Raw genomic sequence first — 20,157 nt, forward strand, 5'->3', positions numbered from 1 at the left:
ATATATATATATATATATATATATACTTCTAAGATTTTTCTACAAGTAAATATCTGAAAGAAATACAACTGTTTTCGAAAGGAAAAGAAACAGTAAAATGCAATGGCTAGAAGGGGACTCCAGGGTCTGCAGACGCGGGCAGATCTACCTTGGGTCTCCTGTCGGACGAATCCAGCAGCTAACCTCACGATCAGCTCGAACCAGCACCAAAATATGCACAGGAAGTGCAGAGTGCAGTATCAGTATAACCGACCCCATGCACTGGTAAGTGTCGAGCCTAACCTCGACGAATTAGTGACGAGGCTAAGGCGGGTCACTCACACTACAACCTGTACGCAGTATATATAATAAAAACAAAATAGAAAATGCAGAATAGAAGAAAGCAGTAAACTGCAAGAAATGCAACAACTCCCGAAGATATATCAACAGTATTCAAAAACTACCGATCCTTAAGTGTCACAACCCAAAATCCATTAGAGGTCGTGATGGCGCCGGATACCACTGTCAGGCAAGCCAAATATAAATACTTAATTTGGTTCTCATTTTAATATTTCTAAAATCATATTTCCTTCAATTAAATAGCAAAAGACGGAATTTACAAAATAAATAATAATATTTTTAACAATTTTAATACAGGACAACCCATAACCACCCCAAAATCCGGTGTCACAAGTACATGAGTCTCAACTAGGAATGTAAAATAAAATACAACATATGTCCGGAATATAAATTCGGACAGGAGAAATATAAATACTTTGAAGGAGACTCTGCTGGCCACGGACCTAAATCCCCACAATAACCGCGCCTCTGTGCCAACACGGCTACTAGACATATATACACCTACTCAAAAATGTGCAGCAAGTGTAGTATGAGTACGTAAATCAACGCGTACCCAGTAAGTATCCCACCTAACCTCGAAGAAATAGTGACGGCGGGTCGACCTCCACACTTACTATGGGCTATAAATAAAATATCAATGATATAATTAAGCATGGATTACGTAGGACGGCTGTAAGCTCGATTATCATGAAATAAGTAAATAATTCTTTTGTTCATAAGAAATTTCCAAATTTATTGTCGTCATTTAACATTTTTGTATATCGAGCCAATGAAAGTAATATCAATTATTATCAATTCAACAAAAATATATCATGCACAAATCATGTCGAGGTCATACGGCCCGCTCCAACATAAATATTTAAACTGTGCACTGTCGAGGATCGAACGGCGTGAACCATAGATGCATCTATTTAACCTGCCGAGACGTTCGGACTGCTCCACAAAGAGAAAATACAATTTAAAACAACCAAATTCAAGATTTATTAAGGCAACTATTCAAGAAATACAAATTCTCATTTACGGTCAAGAAGAATGGAGTTTAACCTTTTAAAGTTCTTTTATCGAGTTTCTAAATATTTTAAACAATTAAATTAAGAAGTAGGGCACAAACATCACAAGTACAACATGATATGGGTCCTAGACTACCCGGACATAAGCATATTAGTAGCTACGCACGGACTCTCGTCACCTCGTACGTACGTAGCCCCCAAAAATAGAAGCACATATTGAATTATTTCACCTATGAGGTTAATTCCCTCTTACAAGGTTTGAAAGGAGACTTATCTCGCTCTGAGGTTCCATAGTCGGCTCCCAAGCCTTTCAAACAACTCAAATCGACGCCCAACGCTCCAAAACTTGTCAATAAATGAGCAATTCCATAAATATATACTCTAATACTTATTATAATCCTAGTTACAATAATTTCCAACTCCGTTCGAAAAGTCGATAAAAACCACCCTCAGGCTCAAGTGCCCGGATTCCGAAAATTTTCGAAGACAAACTTTACCCATAATCCCACGAACTCAAATATATAATTTATTTCCAATTCCATGCCCAAATTCGTGGTCAAAATCTAAAAATACCAAATTTCTAGGTTTTTCTTCAAAATCTCAAATTTCCACAAATTTTCAAGTCTAAATCCTTATATAATCCAAGTATTTAACTTGCAATAAGTGGGAATCACTTACTTTAACATAGAAGACGAAACTTTCCCTTCCAAGAGCTACAAAAATCGTCCAACCAAATAAAAAATGGGTGAAATGATCCCAAACCCCGCTTTAAAAATATTCTGTCCTGTCCGACCTTCGTATCTGCGGTCAAATAGCCGCTTTTGCGGCTCCGCACCTGCGCAAATTCCATCGCAGGTGCGGCTCTAGCTCGGCCCAACAATCCCCGCATCTGCGCCCCATGTAGCGCATCTACGGCTCTTCATGCGCAGGTGCGGTCCCGTTGTTACGGAACTTGACCGCATATGCGGTCCCAGCCAGAACCACTTCTGCGACCCTCTTGGCCGCTTCTGCGGCTCCGCACCTGTGGCCAAAACCTTGCAGGTGCGGTTACACCAGATACAAGCTGCCTTAGCATTTCTTCCAAGACAAAACTCGATCCGTTAACCATCCGGAATCCACCCGAGGCCCTTCCGGACCTCAACCAAATATACCAACACGTCCCAAAATACATTACAAACTTAGTCAAGTCTTTAAATCACATCAAACAATGCTAACAACATGAATCACCCTTCAATTCAAACTTAATGAACTTTGAAACTTCAAACTTCTACAATCGATGCCGAAACTTATCAAATCGAGTCTGATTGATCTCAAATTTCGCACACAAGTCACATTCGACATTACGGACCTATTCCTACTTTCGGAATCAGAATTCGATCCCTATATCAAAAGGTTCACTCCCGGTCAAACTTCTTAAAATCTTCGAATTTCTAACTTTCGCCAAATGACCCCAAAATGACTTACGGACCTCCAAAACCACTTCCGGACGCGCTCCTAAGACCGGAATCATCATTCGGAGCTGTTGGAATCTTCAAATACCGATTTCGAGATCGTTTACTTAAAAATCAAAACTTAGTCAATTCTACCAATTTAAAGCTTCCGAAATTTGAATGTTTTTTTCCAAATCAACTCTGAACTTTCCGAAATAAAATTTCGACAACGCGTACAAGTCATAATACATGAAGTGAAGCTGCTTGGGGTCTCAAACCGTTGAATGATGCACTAGAGCTTAAAACGACAGGTCGGGTCGTTACACAAAGTGCAAAAGAGAATACCGTAAGGCTAACATAGCTCAGGGAAACATAAACACATAGGTTGTTGCAGCGCGCAACCCGATCCCACCATATCACAATAACACAATCATAGTTCACCCTTATTTCACCATACAATCCACCCTTATTATACATGTTGCGGCGTGCAACCCGTTCCCACCATACAGTATAAATTCACCCTTATTCCACCTCAATATACCACCCTTATTCCTCATGTTGTGGCGTGTAACTGGATCCCACCATATCAATATTAATTACTCAGTATGTACAAAAATTTCACAATTTAAATCACAGAAACCCTTCACAATACTTAAACTCCAAACCGAAGCAAATAGGAAACTTGTATACCATGAAAATTCACATAAGTAATACTACGCAGCGAGACTAATTCAGAACCTATAACAGAAAGGTACCGGTAAACTAGCTTAAGCAAATAACAGGAGATAATGAAACTATGAAAGAACTAATATCATTAACCGAAGGAAACAATGTCTAACACGTAGCAATTAGGCATGGAAACAATTAAGACAAGGAAAGAGACAATATGAGAAGAACGGGAGAAACAGGGAAAACAAATAAATTGGCAGCGCATAAGTACTCGTCACCTCACATATACGCCGCTCACACGAATTTCACATAGCGAATAGTCTGAGGGTTCCTAATTCCCTCAACTCAAGGTTAGACACAACACTTACCTCGCTTCAAAGGCCACTCAATGCTCAATTACCGCTTTTCCTATAGAATCCACCTCCAAACCACTCGTATCTATCAAATATTGCTAAAGAAATCAATTACAATGCATAAATTTAGATTTCTCAAACTTTCCCCCAAAAAGTCAAAAATCAACCTCGGGCCCGCTTGGTCAAAATTCGAGGTTCAGACCAAAATCCATTTACCCATTTACCCCCGAGCCCGATTATATTATTTGTTTCAAAATCCGACCTCAATTCGAGGTCTAAATTCTAATTTTACAAAAATCCCTAATTCTACCCAAACCCCCAATTTCCACCATGAAAATCCTGAATTTTAGGTTGAAAACCGATAAAATGTAATGGCTAATTGAAAGAAAGTAGGTTAGAATCACTTAACAACAAATTGGGGAAGAAAATCTCTTGGGAAAATTACCTCTAGGTCTTTTAGTTTTGAAATTTTGAAAGAATGGCAAAAATCCCATTTTGGTTCTGTTTTTAATAACTAGGCCTCAGGTATTCATCGCGTTCGCGTGAATCCTGACGCATTCACGAAGAGCAGTGCCTGTTAGGCTTACGCGATCGCGAGTCCCTCATCGCGTACGTGAAGGTTTCTCCCCTCTGGCGTTTGCGTTCGCGATGAAGAGATGACTGACCCTTCCCCCAGGTCCCTAAAGCTACGTGTTCGCGAAGGGTAAGGCCCCCATCGCCCCGCGTTCTCGAAGAAGAAAACCTTCCCCAACCCAGTTCACTCTTCGCGTTCGCGAGAGTACCTTCGCGAACGCGAAGAAGAACACACCAGATATCAGTTGAAGCACAAAAACTAGATTTCTAAGTGCAAAAAGTTTCTGTAGCCTATCCGAAACCAAACATGTACACAAGTCCTAACATATCATACGAATTTGTTCGCGCGATCAAATTATCAAAATAACACCTAGAACTACGAATTAAATACCAAATCGAATGATATTTTCAAGAAAGCTTTAAAACTTCTATTTTCACAACCGAATGTCTGAATCACGTCAAATTAACTACGTTTCTCATCGACAAACAAGTCATAAATATCATAGTGGACCTGTATCAGACTCCGAAACTAAAATACGGACCCGGTATCAACAAAAACCAAACCTTAGTTAATTCTTAAAAACCATTAAACTTTAAGATTTAATTTTCAACTTTTAACAAAAATTCATAACTCGAGCTAGGGACCTCCGAATTCAATTCTGGACATACGCCGAGGTCCCATTTTTCGATACGGACCCACCGGGACCGTCATAATATGCATCCGGGTCCGTTTATTCAAAACGTTGACCGAAGTCAACTCAAATTAATTTTTAAGACAAAAATTCTTATTTTATCAGTTTTTAACATATAAGCCTTCTGGAAGAACACCCGGACTGCGCATGCAAATCGAAAAAGGCTAAAATGAGGTTTTTGAGATCTCGAAACACATAATTAAGTTCTAAAATATAAGATGACCTATCGGGTCATCACAATATTAGTATGATAAATTGTAATTAACTACTTAAAGACTTAGTTCAAACAAAATTCTTCCTAAAAGGTGGTAGTGTAGATTAAGTGTTCTTCTTTAAGTGTTGTTCAAAAACTTGTATTTGTGTGTGAAGTTTAAATTTATATTGAATGAACTAAAAGGCTTTAGCGTTGAATCTTTTTAAGAATTATCTTACTTAGTCACTTCATAGTTCATAATTGAGACTATTTTATTAAATAAAATACAAGTTTTTTAAATAAATACTTTAAAAAAATTATATTTTTAAAAATATTTTGCTACACGTCTTTCTTTTTATGTTTTGTATTTGCTTACTTAGCTTCTTTATAATTTATTAAATTTGATATTATTAAAATATTAGCCGTTGCCAATTTTAAAAACTTGTTGCCAATTTAATTTTTTTTAAATAATATTTAGTGCTTAAATATTTAAATAAATAAAAAAAATTAAAAATCCAATAATGACCCCCGTACCGTCCCATTAGTTAGTGGGATGGAGGCCTACGGGGTCGTCTCGCTAATCCCAGCCCCATAACGTCCCGATCCCCTAATTCCTATAAGAAACCTTTTCGTTTCGTCCAGCTAATATCGTCACATCCTTTCCCGTTAGACATCCTTACTTGTAACAGAGACCCAAAGTAGCCTTCATGAAAATTATTCTGGAAATGATTCTATATAATGCCCTATGATTTGGATAAAAGAAAACTATGATGTAAAAATCTCTTCAACATATAAATGAAAATTCATTGAGAAATTTGACATAAAATTTAAAAAGTTGCAATCATGAGCACAAAATCTATTGATCCTAGACTATTTGGCAAATTTACCTCAGTTCGATTTGTAGCATTACGAGTTTAAATTCTTCCACCAATTAAATTGTTTCTTCTCTTGTTAAATGTTCTCTATGAAAAAGAAATATATATGTATTATAGCATCGAATATTTTTCTTCAATGATGCTACATATATATTATTACAATTTTTCATTTTTCCAGTCATGACTTTTATTGGTCAACCAACTAAAACTTTGCCATTCTCCAAGTTTTGTATCCAATTGATTTGTTCAATTTAAACCTAACTACTTGTAAGAACAAACAAATAGCGATTAGGTATACGTGAATCCTGCATTGACTAGTGTAGTTTAAACTTTAGAAGTCCTTGAAACATAAGAATTAGCGCTACTCGGAGAAGACACATATCAAAGAAGTTTGACATTACCAACCAAATAAAGTCATTTTTTTTTATTGGCCGTAAATACATGATTGATCTAACGAAACTTTTTGTTTATATCTATGAAATTATAAAAAATTTATTTGTTACAATGCATAATACACCTCAAAAAGTGAATAACAAAAAGGAAAAAAGTAACAATATTTAATAAACTACAGCAATCGATTTGCAATTAACATGGATACATTAAATATTATCGAGGTTTTAAAATAATATTTTAAACAACTTTGTACAAATTTATTGAACACGAGATATTTAATCAATAGACAGCACATATCATGGATTACCCTACAAGGACCCTATGCAAATCTCATGGTTTTTAATAAAGACAATTTCTAGCATGTGGCTGTGATGACGCCGAAAAATATTACGACTATTCGGGTGTGTTTGGTACGAATATAAATATTTTTCGGAAAATATTTTCCAATTTTTCCATGTTTGGTTGGTTTAAATGTTTTGAAAAATATTTTCCTCGTGAACTCATTTTTCTCCGATTGGAGGAAAATATTTTCCCCAAGGGAAGTAAACCTTTTCCACCTTCCCCACCCTATTCCCCATCTTCATCAATCCCCACTAACCCACCCCCTACCCCCACACCCACCCACCCAACCCCATACTCACCCCACCCCCCGCCTACACACCCACCCCTCATCCCCACCCCAACCTAAATAAAATATTATTAATATTACTTTCTTTTCATGTTATAAATAGATTTTTTTTTGTATTTCAACAAATGAGTATTTTTTTACATGATATAAAAAAGTATTTTTTTATTTCAACAAAAAAGTATTTTCTTTTCATAGAAAAATTAAAAATATTTTCTTTTCATGATGTAAAAAAGTATTTTTTTTCATTTCAACAAAATGAATATTTTCTTTTATTTCAATAAAATGAGTACTTTATTTTCATGTGGTAAAAATAGTACTTTTTTTTTCAACAAAAAAAGAGTATTTTCTTTTGAGTTATGTAGCACAAATTTTAACGTTTTTCTTACGTAAAAAAGTAAAGCAACACATTAGTTTTTTTGGGTTTGTGTTAATTTTTAAAAGAGTAATTAAATTTTTTGTGAAGGGGAGAAAACAAGGAAATATGAGGACTTTGGGGAAAGGGGTGAGGAAAGTAACATAAAAAAATATTTTCCTAAAAAAATATTTTCTACTCTCTAACCAAACACTAAAAAATATTTTCTGAAAAAAGTTTTCCACTCACCAACCAAACAAGGAAAAATAAAATCACTTATTTCCCTTCGTACCAAACATACCCATAATTTCTGTTTTTAATTTTCTCTTCCTCTTTTACTTCCCTTTTTTAAAAATAAAATAAAGCCATTTTCCACATGGCTTACAAAATAGATGAACTGTACACACCCTCATGGCCAACGGTCCATTCTTCTTTATTTCCTTTTCTCCCCTTTGTTTTTTCCCTTTACTTATTTAAATGAATGCACCAATTTATAGAACAAGAACCATGGAAGCTAAGAAACCTAGCATTTCTATTTTAATGTACTATCCTTCCTACATTCTTTTTCTTACTACTACTACAACCAATCTCTCTAGTTATAATGAAAGATCTTGAAGAACAAACCAACCTTGACACTCTAGCCCATTATCATGACTTCTCTACTTCATTTTCATCATCTAATGGCTTAAATTCTCCTTCAACCATCACCACAAAAATCTCAATAGAATATAAAGTGAAAAAAATCTCAAAAAGAGTTAAAGAATTCAACTGCAAAGGAACTGATCATATTGGTGGCACCGATGAAAACAGGAAGAGAAAGAAAAAAGAGGGAGATGACAAGCATCCGACATATAGCTATAGGGGAGTTCGTAAGAGGAATTGGGGAAAATGGGTGTCCGAAATTCGAGAGCCAAGGAAGAAATCAAGAATATGGCTAGGAACATATCGGACGGCTGAAATGGCGGCTCGAGCTCATGATGTCGCGGCTTTAGCCATCAAAGGACACTCGGCTTACCTTAATTTTCCTTACTTAGCTAATCAACTCCCACGCCCAGCTTCTACTTCCCCTAAGGACATTCAAATCGCTGCTGCAAAAGCCGCAGCCACCACATTTCCCGAGGAGGAAATGAAGTCTCGAGCCGAATCGAGCCATGAAATCTCGAGCCCAATGGAGCCACACAGTTCATGTTCATCCACGGATTTATCGTCGGAGAATAACCAAGAATTCGTAAAATCTCCATCAACGGACAAAGATGATACATTTTTCAACCTGCCTGATCTTTCATTCAATGAAGTAGATCAAATTGGCCGTTATTCTGATCCAAATTCAACATGGCTGCAGGTTGGAGCCGATGTTGGATTCTGGCTCGAGGAGCCATTTTTATTTGTGTGAAAGAAAACACTTTAAAAATCAACCATTATAGCAAAAGCCAAATTTTGTAAACTCATGTTCATATATGTCTACCATAGTTTTCTATTTTTATGAATTTCTTCTTTTTGCTGAACCAAACAACAATAATAACAATGCTTCACTGTCAAGTAATAATTAGAGAGCAAATGCCCCCAGGCTGGATGTCAGGATCGAATTCCTTCCGTGTAAGTTTCCTCATATTAATGAGAAAGGTTGCGATATTGATATCGTAACACTAGCCAAGTATGCTAAACCAAAAACAAAGGCTTCATATGTTGTTAGTAAATTTTATATGCTTATTCGTGATTTTAAAAAAAAAGATTAATTGATAACAAGATCGAATTAATGCAAAAAAAATAAAAATTTGGTGCCTATTTCGTTTGGAGAGATCCAAGGGAGTAAAAGTAGTTTCATTAACCGTTAGATACGGTCATTTTTAAGATATAGCGACAGTAACAAGGATATATATAGGAAAACACTAGGATCCAATGATTGAGCAAAAGTTTATGGTAGCTTTTTTTATGGTAATTAGTTTGTCATTAATCACCTCTCTCCCCTTTCCTTTAACCTTTGCTAGTTTGTCTCATTCAAAAAATCCGTGCATTATTTGTCCTCGTCATTTAATTTGTAGCTACGGCTAAACTCATGTATATACTCGCAATATAATTATTTTTAAAAAATATTTATATATTTTAATTTAAGATATTGTAGCATGTAATTTTTTTAATTTTCAAGTTATTAATATCACTTATTTGTGAACGAGTTATATATAGTATTTTTTAGAAAATCTAACAGTATAAAAATACTTTTACACGACAGTGTATAGAAGTTAAGGTCTAGTATTATTACACTATCCCGTACGTATCAATTCGAGTTAAACAACTAATCGTCCACATATGAATGCGAATGTATATAATTTCTCACTGTCAAGATATCGTCTCAAGAAAATTATCAGATAATTGAATTTTACGTACTGTTTACTGTTAATGAACATAGACTAGCTCCCTAATCCCTTTGATGATATTAGACTTAGATAAGTACAACGTAGGAAGATCACCAAGTTTAATGTTAAGACAATACTATTAAGGAAAGAACGGTGATTAGCCACCTTTGGGCAGTGATAAGTGACCTTGTTTTTAGATGATAGGATATATTATATTATAATATTAAACACCAAGTTCAGAGACATTACAGGCCATACTACGTACCACCATAGTGGCTATTTTCTACGCCTCGTATGGGATTTTCATTACCTAGAGCAGCCAACCTAGTACATAAACTATTCGAAATTAAACCACCGGCAATCATTTTTAATATATGGGTAAGTAGGGTAATCAGTTTCAGATAGTCGGATTACCTCTGTTGCATCAGTCTCTATTTCCATGGCAAACCATTTTTTGTTTAATAATGATGCGGAGTGCTTGTTGTAGCGCCTGTAGTTCCACTTGAATGGCTGCGGCTGTATGGGTTTGATAAGTGACCTTAACATCGCTATCTCTTGTTTCAAGGTCTATTATCCCATCGTGAGCCATTACGATATAGATTCGCAAAGTTAGTAGAAGAAATAAGTGCAATATTTGTTTGAAGGTTACATAAACAGAAGTGAGGTCCTAATCTACCATGAATAAATAGTAGCTCAAATGGGAACACTGGTATGTCTTCAATGCAAAGCTCCATCTTCCATAGCTACCTAGTTCTAGAATTTTCACGCAAGGTGCAGAAGTATAGTATGAGTAAAACCGACTCCATGTACTCAATAAGTATATTGACTAACCTCCGAGAAATAGTGACAAGATTTTAAGTCAAAAGATACTCACTTTGCAAAACTTGTGCAGCTCAATAACATGTACAATATAGAAAAAATATTCCAGAAAAATAATTACAGATTAAAGAATATCAACAGTAAGAGTGCACAAGTGGATAGGGAAATAAACAAACTTTATCAATTAGACAGGTTCACAAATACAACTTTCACCAACCCCGCTCATAAAGAGGTATGCACCATATCATATGTGTGCTCAATACCCATACATCATTGTAAACATGTGCCCAACATGGTCCAATTTCTTATGAAATGCCAAATAACTCGTTCAAGAGAATCTTTCGAGAAGCAAATACATCAATGTATGATGACAACTTTCTTATCCCATCAACCCCGTTTGCTACCAACACCTCAATAAAATATGAGATATCAACTCCACGTAGGTAAACCCATTTGACAACCAAATCATCAAATAATAATAGAAGCATAGATTAGCATGTTAGAAATAACACAACAAACCATGTAAAAATGCATGACACGCATAAAGAGGTTATAGGCACAAAAAAGAATGTCACTCTCATAACACCAGACAAACATAATCCATAAAATCGCCCCTAGGCCATCACATAATATCCCCACAATGTTACCCTTATTTCGCCGCATGTGCACATAACAATGAAATGCGTCCCTTATTTTGACACATGGGTATATCGCCACCTTTATTTTGCCACGCGGGCAACCCGAGAAAATGCCACCCTTTATTTCACCTCACGCGCACAACAATAGACACAATTACATGGCAAAGACCTCGTGCCACAATATCACCACAATCAATCCGCTCAACATGTGTACAAGTGTCATATTCACAATAATATAAGATAACAAATAGTCATCGAGAAGCATATCCTCATAACTCATCAATAAAGCGCACAAGGACATGATAACAGCAATAAGAATGTGGATAAGGCATGACTACGACTAAATCAATTATAGCAGCCAAGTTCAAGTAGTCACACAAAGATTCACACATGTATCACGTCCCAATCAACGCACAACACAAGAACAAGTACGGATGTATGTACATAACATACGTGTGTCTACCTCCGAGGCAAGTATAGCACAAGTCTCAGGATTTTCTCAACGTGTTCAAAATACGGTACCAATAGCCTCTCCATTTCTCTAGCATGGTTTATTATGCCCACGCAGTCAATTAATGGAATAATACACAAAATCAAGTAGAACACATAACCAAATAAAGCATATAGTGAGCTAGAATCCACCATGAGCATAGAAACCCATGGTATATGTATATACACTCGTCACCTCATATGTACATCGCCCCCACAAGTAGCAAACAATAACAATTAGTAGAAAATATTCCCTCAACCAAAGTTAGGCAAGACACTTACCTCAAACAAGCTAAATCAATACTCTAAAAATACCTTCCCACGCGAATCAACCTCTGAACGGCTCGAATCTAGCCAAAAATAACTCAATAGCAAAAAATATTTCCATAGGAATCAAACCCAAGTGATAAATGTCGAATCTTTAACCAAATACTCAAAGTCAACAAAAAAGTCAATCCGGGCCCGCATGCCTGAAAGCCGAAACCAATACCAAAATTCGATGACCCATAACCTACCGAATCCAAATATATAATTAGTTTCCAAATTCAACTTCAATTTCATGTTCAAAACTCCAAAATTCATTCTCTTAAGTTTAAGACAAAACCTCCCAAATTCTTCTTTTCAAATCCTTGATTTAGGTATAATAGTCCAAAAAAATAAAATATATAATTAAAATAATAATAAAACTACTTACCCTCATGATTTGTGTGACCTCCTCCAAAACCGCGTTACTTGTGCTCCAAGAACTCAAAAAGTCAAGTAAATAAACTCAAAATCCTGAAATTAGATATTTTAAAGCCGTGCCAGTCGTCCTTCTTTGTGATCGTAGTCACCGCCTTCGTGATCGCGGTTCACAAAATGTCCAGCATGATTTTACCCTTCGTGATCGCTACCAAAAAGCGTCGCAATCGTGATGAACAAACCTGTGAAATATTTGCTCAACTCTTTCCATATAGCCTCTAGTGCAGCTGCCATAACTTTCTTTATAAATCTCCAAATGAAACGGTTTAATTTTCTGAAATTTTGACACAAAGGACTAAAACTTTTATTTTTTGATCACCTCAAAATTCCTTGTAGATTGCAAGATATAAGCTCCCGAAGTTAGCCTAGTGACATAAAAAAAACATTCTTCACGATCGCAAGTTGTCCCTACGTGAACGCGGTTCATAACTCCAAAACTGCATTTTACATTTTGCGAACGCAGCTAGCCCAATGCTCCGCGATCGCGATGTATAACCCTGTAGCTAAAAAAACAGCAGCTGAAAAGGGCCTAATGATTGTTCGAAACTACCCCAAATACACCCGAGCCCCTTGGAACCCCATCCAATCATATCAAAAAGTTTATAAACCTAATCCAATCTTATCCAAAAGCTCGAAATATCACAAATAACATCAAAATCAAGAATCAAAGATCAAGATCATTCTCTTAAATTTCAAACCTTCAAACTTCGGCGAACGCGTTCGAATCCAACGAAATCAACTCGGAATGAAACTAAACTTTGAACACAAGTTTCAAATGACAAAACGAATCCCTTTCAAGCCCTGGAATAACAATCTGAGCTCGATAGCCACAAAGTCAATCCATGGTCAAAATTTATAAAATTTCCAACCCTTCAAATTGTTAACTTTCGACAAAAAGAGCCAAATCAACCTAGGAACCTCCAAATACGAATCCGGACATATGTCGAAGTTCAACATCACCACAATCTATTGGAACCATCTAAACACGAATCCGAGATCGTTTACTTAAAAGTCAATCCTTGGTTAACTCCTCCAAGTTGAAGCTTCCAAATTGAGAATTACTATTCTAAAATAATCCTGAACTTCCCAAAAATTAAAACCAACTATGCACGCAAGTCGTAATACATCATATGAAGCTATTCAATACCTCAAACAACCGAACGGAATGCCAACATTCAAAATAACTTGTCGAATTGTTACAGAGATTAAATTACTTGAAGAATAAGATATGTGGCATATTACAATATTTAAAATACATTAAAAGTAAAACAGTTTTTGTAGGGTCAGTGTTAAGTAAAACCATAAAAGGAGTGGTAAAGAAAAGAGGCAAATCTAAAATGTTGGACCCTAGCAAATCTTTTATACTCTTTAGTAAATTGTATTATATTTACCAATTGACTTATGTTGTTGGAAAATTAGTAATATCTCAAAAGGTAATGTCCATTTTGGTTTGAAATTTTTTTCTCTTTGAAGTATTATTTACATCTTCTTATTATTTAATAAATTATTTTACATTTAATGTAGTCAAACAAGCCATTAACTAACCGTTATCTAGCTGTTAACTAGTCGTTTGCTAATCATTAGAGCAACGCCTATATAAACATGATATTTGGAGAGCTAAAGACACACTTTCTAATACAACTTTCTGATCAATCATCTTTTCCTCCTATATGCTGGGTTTCATTCTTGAATTTTCTGCTAGTTATATTCTGAGTATAATAACTGAAAGAGCTTGTTGAATCTTGAGGATAGGCCAAATTTTATTTTTCACTCGGTGGGCGAAATATCCGTAAGGAAAGGACAAGCCTCAAGCTATTTCTTATTCTCCATAAGAATTATCTTTTCCTCCTATATGTTGGGTTTCGTTTTTGAATTTTCTACTAGTTCCGTTCCCAGTTTAATAACTGAAAGAGCTTATTGAATCATGGGGTGATGTTTTATATGTTAATACCACACAAGAGGGGGGCTGATTTGTGTGGTGTCCAATATTTTGCGTGCATAGATTATAGAAGGATCTGGTTCTTCTATGTATTCCAACTACTACTGTTGCGGAATAATAAGTACAGAAAATAAAGAACACAGAGATTTTTACGTGAAAAACACCTGGCTCAAAAGGTGAAAAAACCACAACCTACTTCCCAGTAGGATTTTCCCAAACTCTCCACTAAAACACTGAGCCAAAAACTGCATTTACAAAACACTTTTGTAAACCTAAGATTAATTCTAATCCCGTTAAGGCACACAACCTCTAACTGTTGCGACAACTTCAAGTTAACTCTAATTTGAATATTCTGAGTACCTATTACAATTGCCTCTAGATAAAGCTGAAATGTACAATATGAAAACACCTACTACAATTGAACTAGAATAAAAGACAGACACTTGGAGCTGGTTCTTCTATCTGGTTCATGTAGCTTCAGGTTCGCACACTTGAATCACACGCGAACTGCTTGCAAAATTCCTTGTTGTCTTGCTTTCAATTCACGTTTAACTTCTGCTTTTGTGCGATCCATATAGAATGAGAACATCCTGTGATTTATAGAGTTAGTAGAATAAAAAATAACTAGAGTTCTAATGCTACTCTTCCTTGGTGGAAGAGTTCTAGTTAATCTCAACTCCTAACTCCTTCCTTATCTTGGATAATGTTCTCGTTGAGTAAGGAGTCCTTCTCCTTATCAATTATGCAATCTTTTCGATCAGGAGATATCTATTATTATACCAGATTTCGTTTATCTCCTGCATGTGCATCTCACGTGCTTTGAATCTGCCTGTGTCTATGCCTACCAGTGATGGACATAGTTCATCCCTGAGTTCCTTTGTCAATCTTCAAAACTATTCATCGAAAAGTTTCATAAAAATGTGAGATAGCCAGATTTTAAAACTTACTCATGGCCACTGGGGCTACTTCAAATGCAATCTTGGATTAATCATTATAGATCAAGCTAAGAATTTTAACCATCAAAGAAATATAAACAAACAGTTAGAGAAAAAACAGTGAATTTCATTGATGATTGATATGATTCTTCCACAAAGCATAAAAAGAAATAAAAATACTGAAAACATGAGCAAACTAAACATCCCAAACTGGGTCATTGAAAGGTCTACATTGGGCTAGAAGTTTAAGTCTTGGAAGAACTGTGTGCTTGGTTTTTGGCTTGGAGGAGTTTTAGCATATCATGAAGAATGCCATCATTCTTCTCATTTTCTCTTGCCAGCTCAGTTCTGAGATCATCTCTCTCTGTCTCCACCTCAACCAACCTTTTCTTTAGCCTCTCAATCTTAGCATTCTTAGCCCCACTTTCTTGCACCAAGGCTCGCACCTTGCTATTCACTGGTACCTTCTTAGATGAACCAGATTCTTTAGGAGTGACATGGACTTCATAGTCACAAGCATGCAGCGTATTTTCCCCAAAATGATCCTTGTTTGTACCAACCTCCCTTTCTTCTTTGTATTATAACTTTCAGTCACTCTCTTCAGTAGGTCTGCAAGGGTTTCCTATTCAGATGAACAGGTTCATCTATATTTTTCCCAAGTTGACCCATTCCTTCAGCGGCTTTGCCAAACCCACTTCCCCTTGTTTTCTTTACACTCTCCTCTACTCCAGTAGATTTTTCTCCCCAAACAACCATTGCACCTGTGTCTTTGGTTAAACTCACAAGAGTGGGTAAAGAATCAACCACTCTTTTACCCTTTTCCCTCACAGCACTTAGAATACCCTTGCTCTCTTTTTCTTTTTCTTTTTCATTTTTACCACAAATTCCTCCAGACTCTGTAGTTTCAACACCTGCTTTAGACCCTGCTAGTATAAACCTATTCTCCAAATTTATTCTCTCCCCGCAACAACCTTGAGAGCAAGCATCTTTACTCTTTTCTTAGAGGTTAGGGTGGTGGAAGGGATGATAGTGGGTGTGGAAGTCTAATCAAACTGAATTTTAGTTTTAAAAAGACATTGGAGTGTATCCCTAGAATCTAGGTACTTCAATTCGGTTGGAACTCTTTTGAACAGAACTGGTTCACTTGTTACGGATAAGTTCAAAAGGAGTTTGGAATTAAGTAGGACTCTGCTCATGATCCAAATATTATTATTTCAAATTATGCAGAGTGTAGAAAACATACCGTGTTATCTTGATGAACTAGGTTCTTCACTGAGAATACTCTTGTGTAAGTCTAAATTTGCCAAAATAGAGAAAATATGATTAGAGATTAATGAGTCATTTTAACACATGGCACAAGAGTATACTATTGAAAGTATGAGATTGAGCAAAAATTAATCTAATTATGTACACAATTTTCAGATTTTCTAACCAAATTTTTGTTTTTTTTTTGTTTTTTGTTTTTGTACTCTGAACTGGTCCTTTTAGGTGATCCTAATTATCCCTAATTCTAACCTGTTCCTTTCAAAGTAATCTCTACTTAGGGTTTTTGTGAAGATGTCAGCTATTTGCTTGTCAGTAGCACAAAATTTCATAGTGATCAACCCCTTTTCATAGTTATCCCTCAAAAAGTGATGCCTAACATCTATGTTCTTAGTTCTCTTGTGATGAATCGGGTTCTTGGTCATACTAATAGCACTAGTGTTATCACAAAAAAATGGGAATATAACCAACATCAATTCCAAAGTCCTTTAATTGCTGTTTGATCCACAACAATTGAGCACAACATGAAGCAGGAGCAACATACTCAGCTTCAACAGTAGATAAGGCCACTGAATTTTGCTTTTTGGTAGCCCAAGACACAAGACATGAGAAAAGAAAGTGTGCCATACCTGAGGTGCTCTTTCTATCAACAAGAAAACCTGCATAATCAGCATCAGCATATCCCACAAGATTGAAATTACTACCTTTTGGATACCAAAGACAAAGATTAGTGGTGCCTTTTAGATATTTCAAAATTCTTTTCACAGCAGTCAAGTGAGACTCCTTCGGATTTGCCTGAAATCTTGCAAAAAGGCCTACACTGAAAACAATGTCAGGTCTACTAGCAGTGAGATATAACAATGAGCCAATCACTCCCCTATACAATTTCTGATCGACAGATGAACCAGGTTCATCCATATCCAACTTTGTAGCTGTTGCAATAGGAGTGTCAATTTCTTTGGAATCTTCTATTTTAAACTTTTTAAGCAACTCTTTTACATACTTCTCCTGATGGATCATAGTTTCATTTGAATTTTGTTTAATTTGTAAGCCTAAAAAGAAATTAAGCTCACCCATCATGCTCATTTCAAATTCACTCCCCATTAGTTTAGCAAAATCTTTACTTAACTTATCAGTAGTTGCTCCAAAGATTATATCATCAACATATATATGAACTACCAAGAGATCTTTACCTTTTTCTTTCAAGAACAAAGTATTGTCAATTTTATCTCTCTTGTAGTCATGCTCAAGCAAAAACTTTGATAATCTTTCATACCATGCTCTTGGCGCCTCCTTGAGCCCATAAAGTGCTTTGCCAAGTTTGTACACATGATCAGGACTCTCCTTGCTTTCAAACCCTGGAGGTTGCTTGACAAATACTTCTTCCTTTAGATAGCCATTGAGGAAGGCACTCTTGACATCCATCTGGTAGAGGATGAATTCCATATAAGCAGCAAAGGCTATGAGGAGTCTTATTGCTTCCAACCTTGCAACTGGAGCAAAGTTTTCATCATAGTCTATGCCCTCCTCTTGGCTTTATCCTTGAACCACCAATCTTGCCTTGTTCCTTGTAATAGTTCCATCCTCATCAAGTTTGTTTCTAAAGACCCATTTTGTGCCAATTACTGATTTGTCCAAGGGTCTTGGCACCAGATGCCAAACTTGACTCCTTTCAAATTGGTTGAGTTCATCTTGCATTGCATTTACCCAGTCTGCATCCTGCAAAGCCTCAGCAACATTTTTAGGTTCAATAAGAGATAAGAAAGCATCAAAAGTACAAAGATTCTTTAATGAAGATCTGGTTTTGATTCCAGAGGTTGGATTAGTAACTATGTTCTCAATGGGATGAGAACTTTGATACTTGAAAGGTTTCACAACCAACTGATTTCCCCTTGATGTTCTTTCAATGCTTTGTTGCTGTGGAACAAGTTTATGGATAGGTTCCCTTGAGGTTTGAGAATCATTTCCTCTTTATTCTATTCCCCCTATCAGGTTGCTCTGTGTGGAAGAACCTGTTCCATCACCTGTTCCTTCTTCCAGTGCAGCTTCAGTCTGGGCTGTGGTTTCATTTAAGTTTCTTACCAGCCCAATTGCTTCATCATCATGTTCCTGTCTCTCAGAAAGAATGTTAGTTTCATCAAAAACCACATGAACACTTTCTTCAACACACATAGTTCTTTTGTTATAGACTTTATAAGCTTTGCTATGTGAAGAATATCCCAAGAATACCCCCTCATCACTTCTGGGATCAAACTTACCTAAAGAGTCTTTACCATTATTGTGCACAAAGCACTTGCATCCAAATGCCCTAAGATGGGATATATTTGGTTTTCTCCCTTTAAGTAACTCATAGGGAGTCTTCTCTACAAGAGGTCTAGTCATGCACCTATTTATGATGTAGCATGCAGTATTTACAGCTTCTGCCCAGAAGCTTATGGGGCAGTTTACTAGAAAGAAGCATAGTCCTAGCCATATCTTCAAGTGTCCTATTCTTTCTTTCAACTACTCCATTTTGCTGTGGAGTCCTAGGAGCAGAAAAATTATGATCTATGCCATGCTCATCACAAAATTCAGCAAATTTAGCATTTTCAAATTTAGTGCCATGATCTGACCTAATTGATGCAAGTTGATTACCTAGTTGTTTCTGAGTTTTTCTAACAAAAGAAGTGAACATGTCAAATGCTTCATCTTTAGATGTTAAAAGCAGTGTCGAGGTAAACCTAGAATAATCATCAACAAGCACCATCACATATCTTTTACCACCTCTACTTAGTGTTCTCATTGGACCACAGAGATCCATATGAACCAGTTCCATCGTTCTGGTGGTACTTACCACTTTCTTGCATTTAAAAGAGGATCTTACCTGCTTTCCTCTTGCACAAGCCTCACAAACTTTGTCTTCCTTGAACTTAATGTTAGGCAGTCCTATCACCAAGTCCTTGGAGACTAATTTGTTGAGTTGACTTAGACTTGCATGTCCAAGCCTCTTATGCCAAAGGAGGGGATCACTATCCAGCACACTTAAGCAAGTTAGTTCATTCTCTGAGAGTGTGGACAGATCTATAATATATATATATATTATTCACTCTTTTAACATAATTCACTCTTTTACCCTACAAAACAATCTTGTCATTGATAAGATTTATCACAAAATATTTAGTAGAGGTAAATGCTACCAAGTTACCTCTATCACACAATTGTGACACACTGATTAGGCTATACTTCAAGCCGTCTATCAAGTAGACATTCTCAATGGAATGAGAGTCATCCTTACCTACCTTACCAACCCCAATGATTTCACCTTTCTTTCTATTTCCAAAGGAGACATTTCCTCCTTTGAGGTCCTCAAGTGAAAGGAACTGGTCATTGCTTCTTGTCATATGCTTTGAGCAGCCACTGTCCATGTACCATATTTGGCTACTCCCCTTCACTTGAACCTACAAAAAGAAATCAGGAGTTAGTCTTAGGAACC

At 36.3% G+C, this 20,157-nt stretch overlaps 1 protein-coding gene across 1 annotated transcript; it reads left to right on the forward strand.

The window, feature by feature from the left end:
- The first annotated feature begins 7,999 nt into the window (after positions 1-7,999).
- LOC107810050 (ethylene-responsive transcription factor ERF035-like) lies at positions 8,000-9,073 on the forward strand. Its single transcript, XM_016634782.2, has one exon. It carries the CDS (start codon positions 8,109-8,111, stop codon positions 8,898-8,900), a length of 792 nt encoding a protein of 263 aa, XP_016490268.1. The 5' UTR covers positions 8,000-8,108; the 3' UTR covers positions 8,901-9,073.
- Positions 9,074-20,157: the final 11,084 nt, after the last annotated feature.

This window comes from Nicotiana tabacum, chromosome 23 (assembly GCF_000715075.1).
Source record: "Nicotiana tabacum cultivar K326 chromosome 23, ASM71507v2, whole genome shotgun sequence".
NCBI lineage: Eukaryota > Viridiplantae > Streptophyta > Magnoliopsida > Solanales > Solanaceae > Nicotiana > Nicotiana tabacum.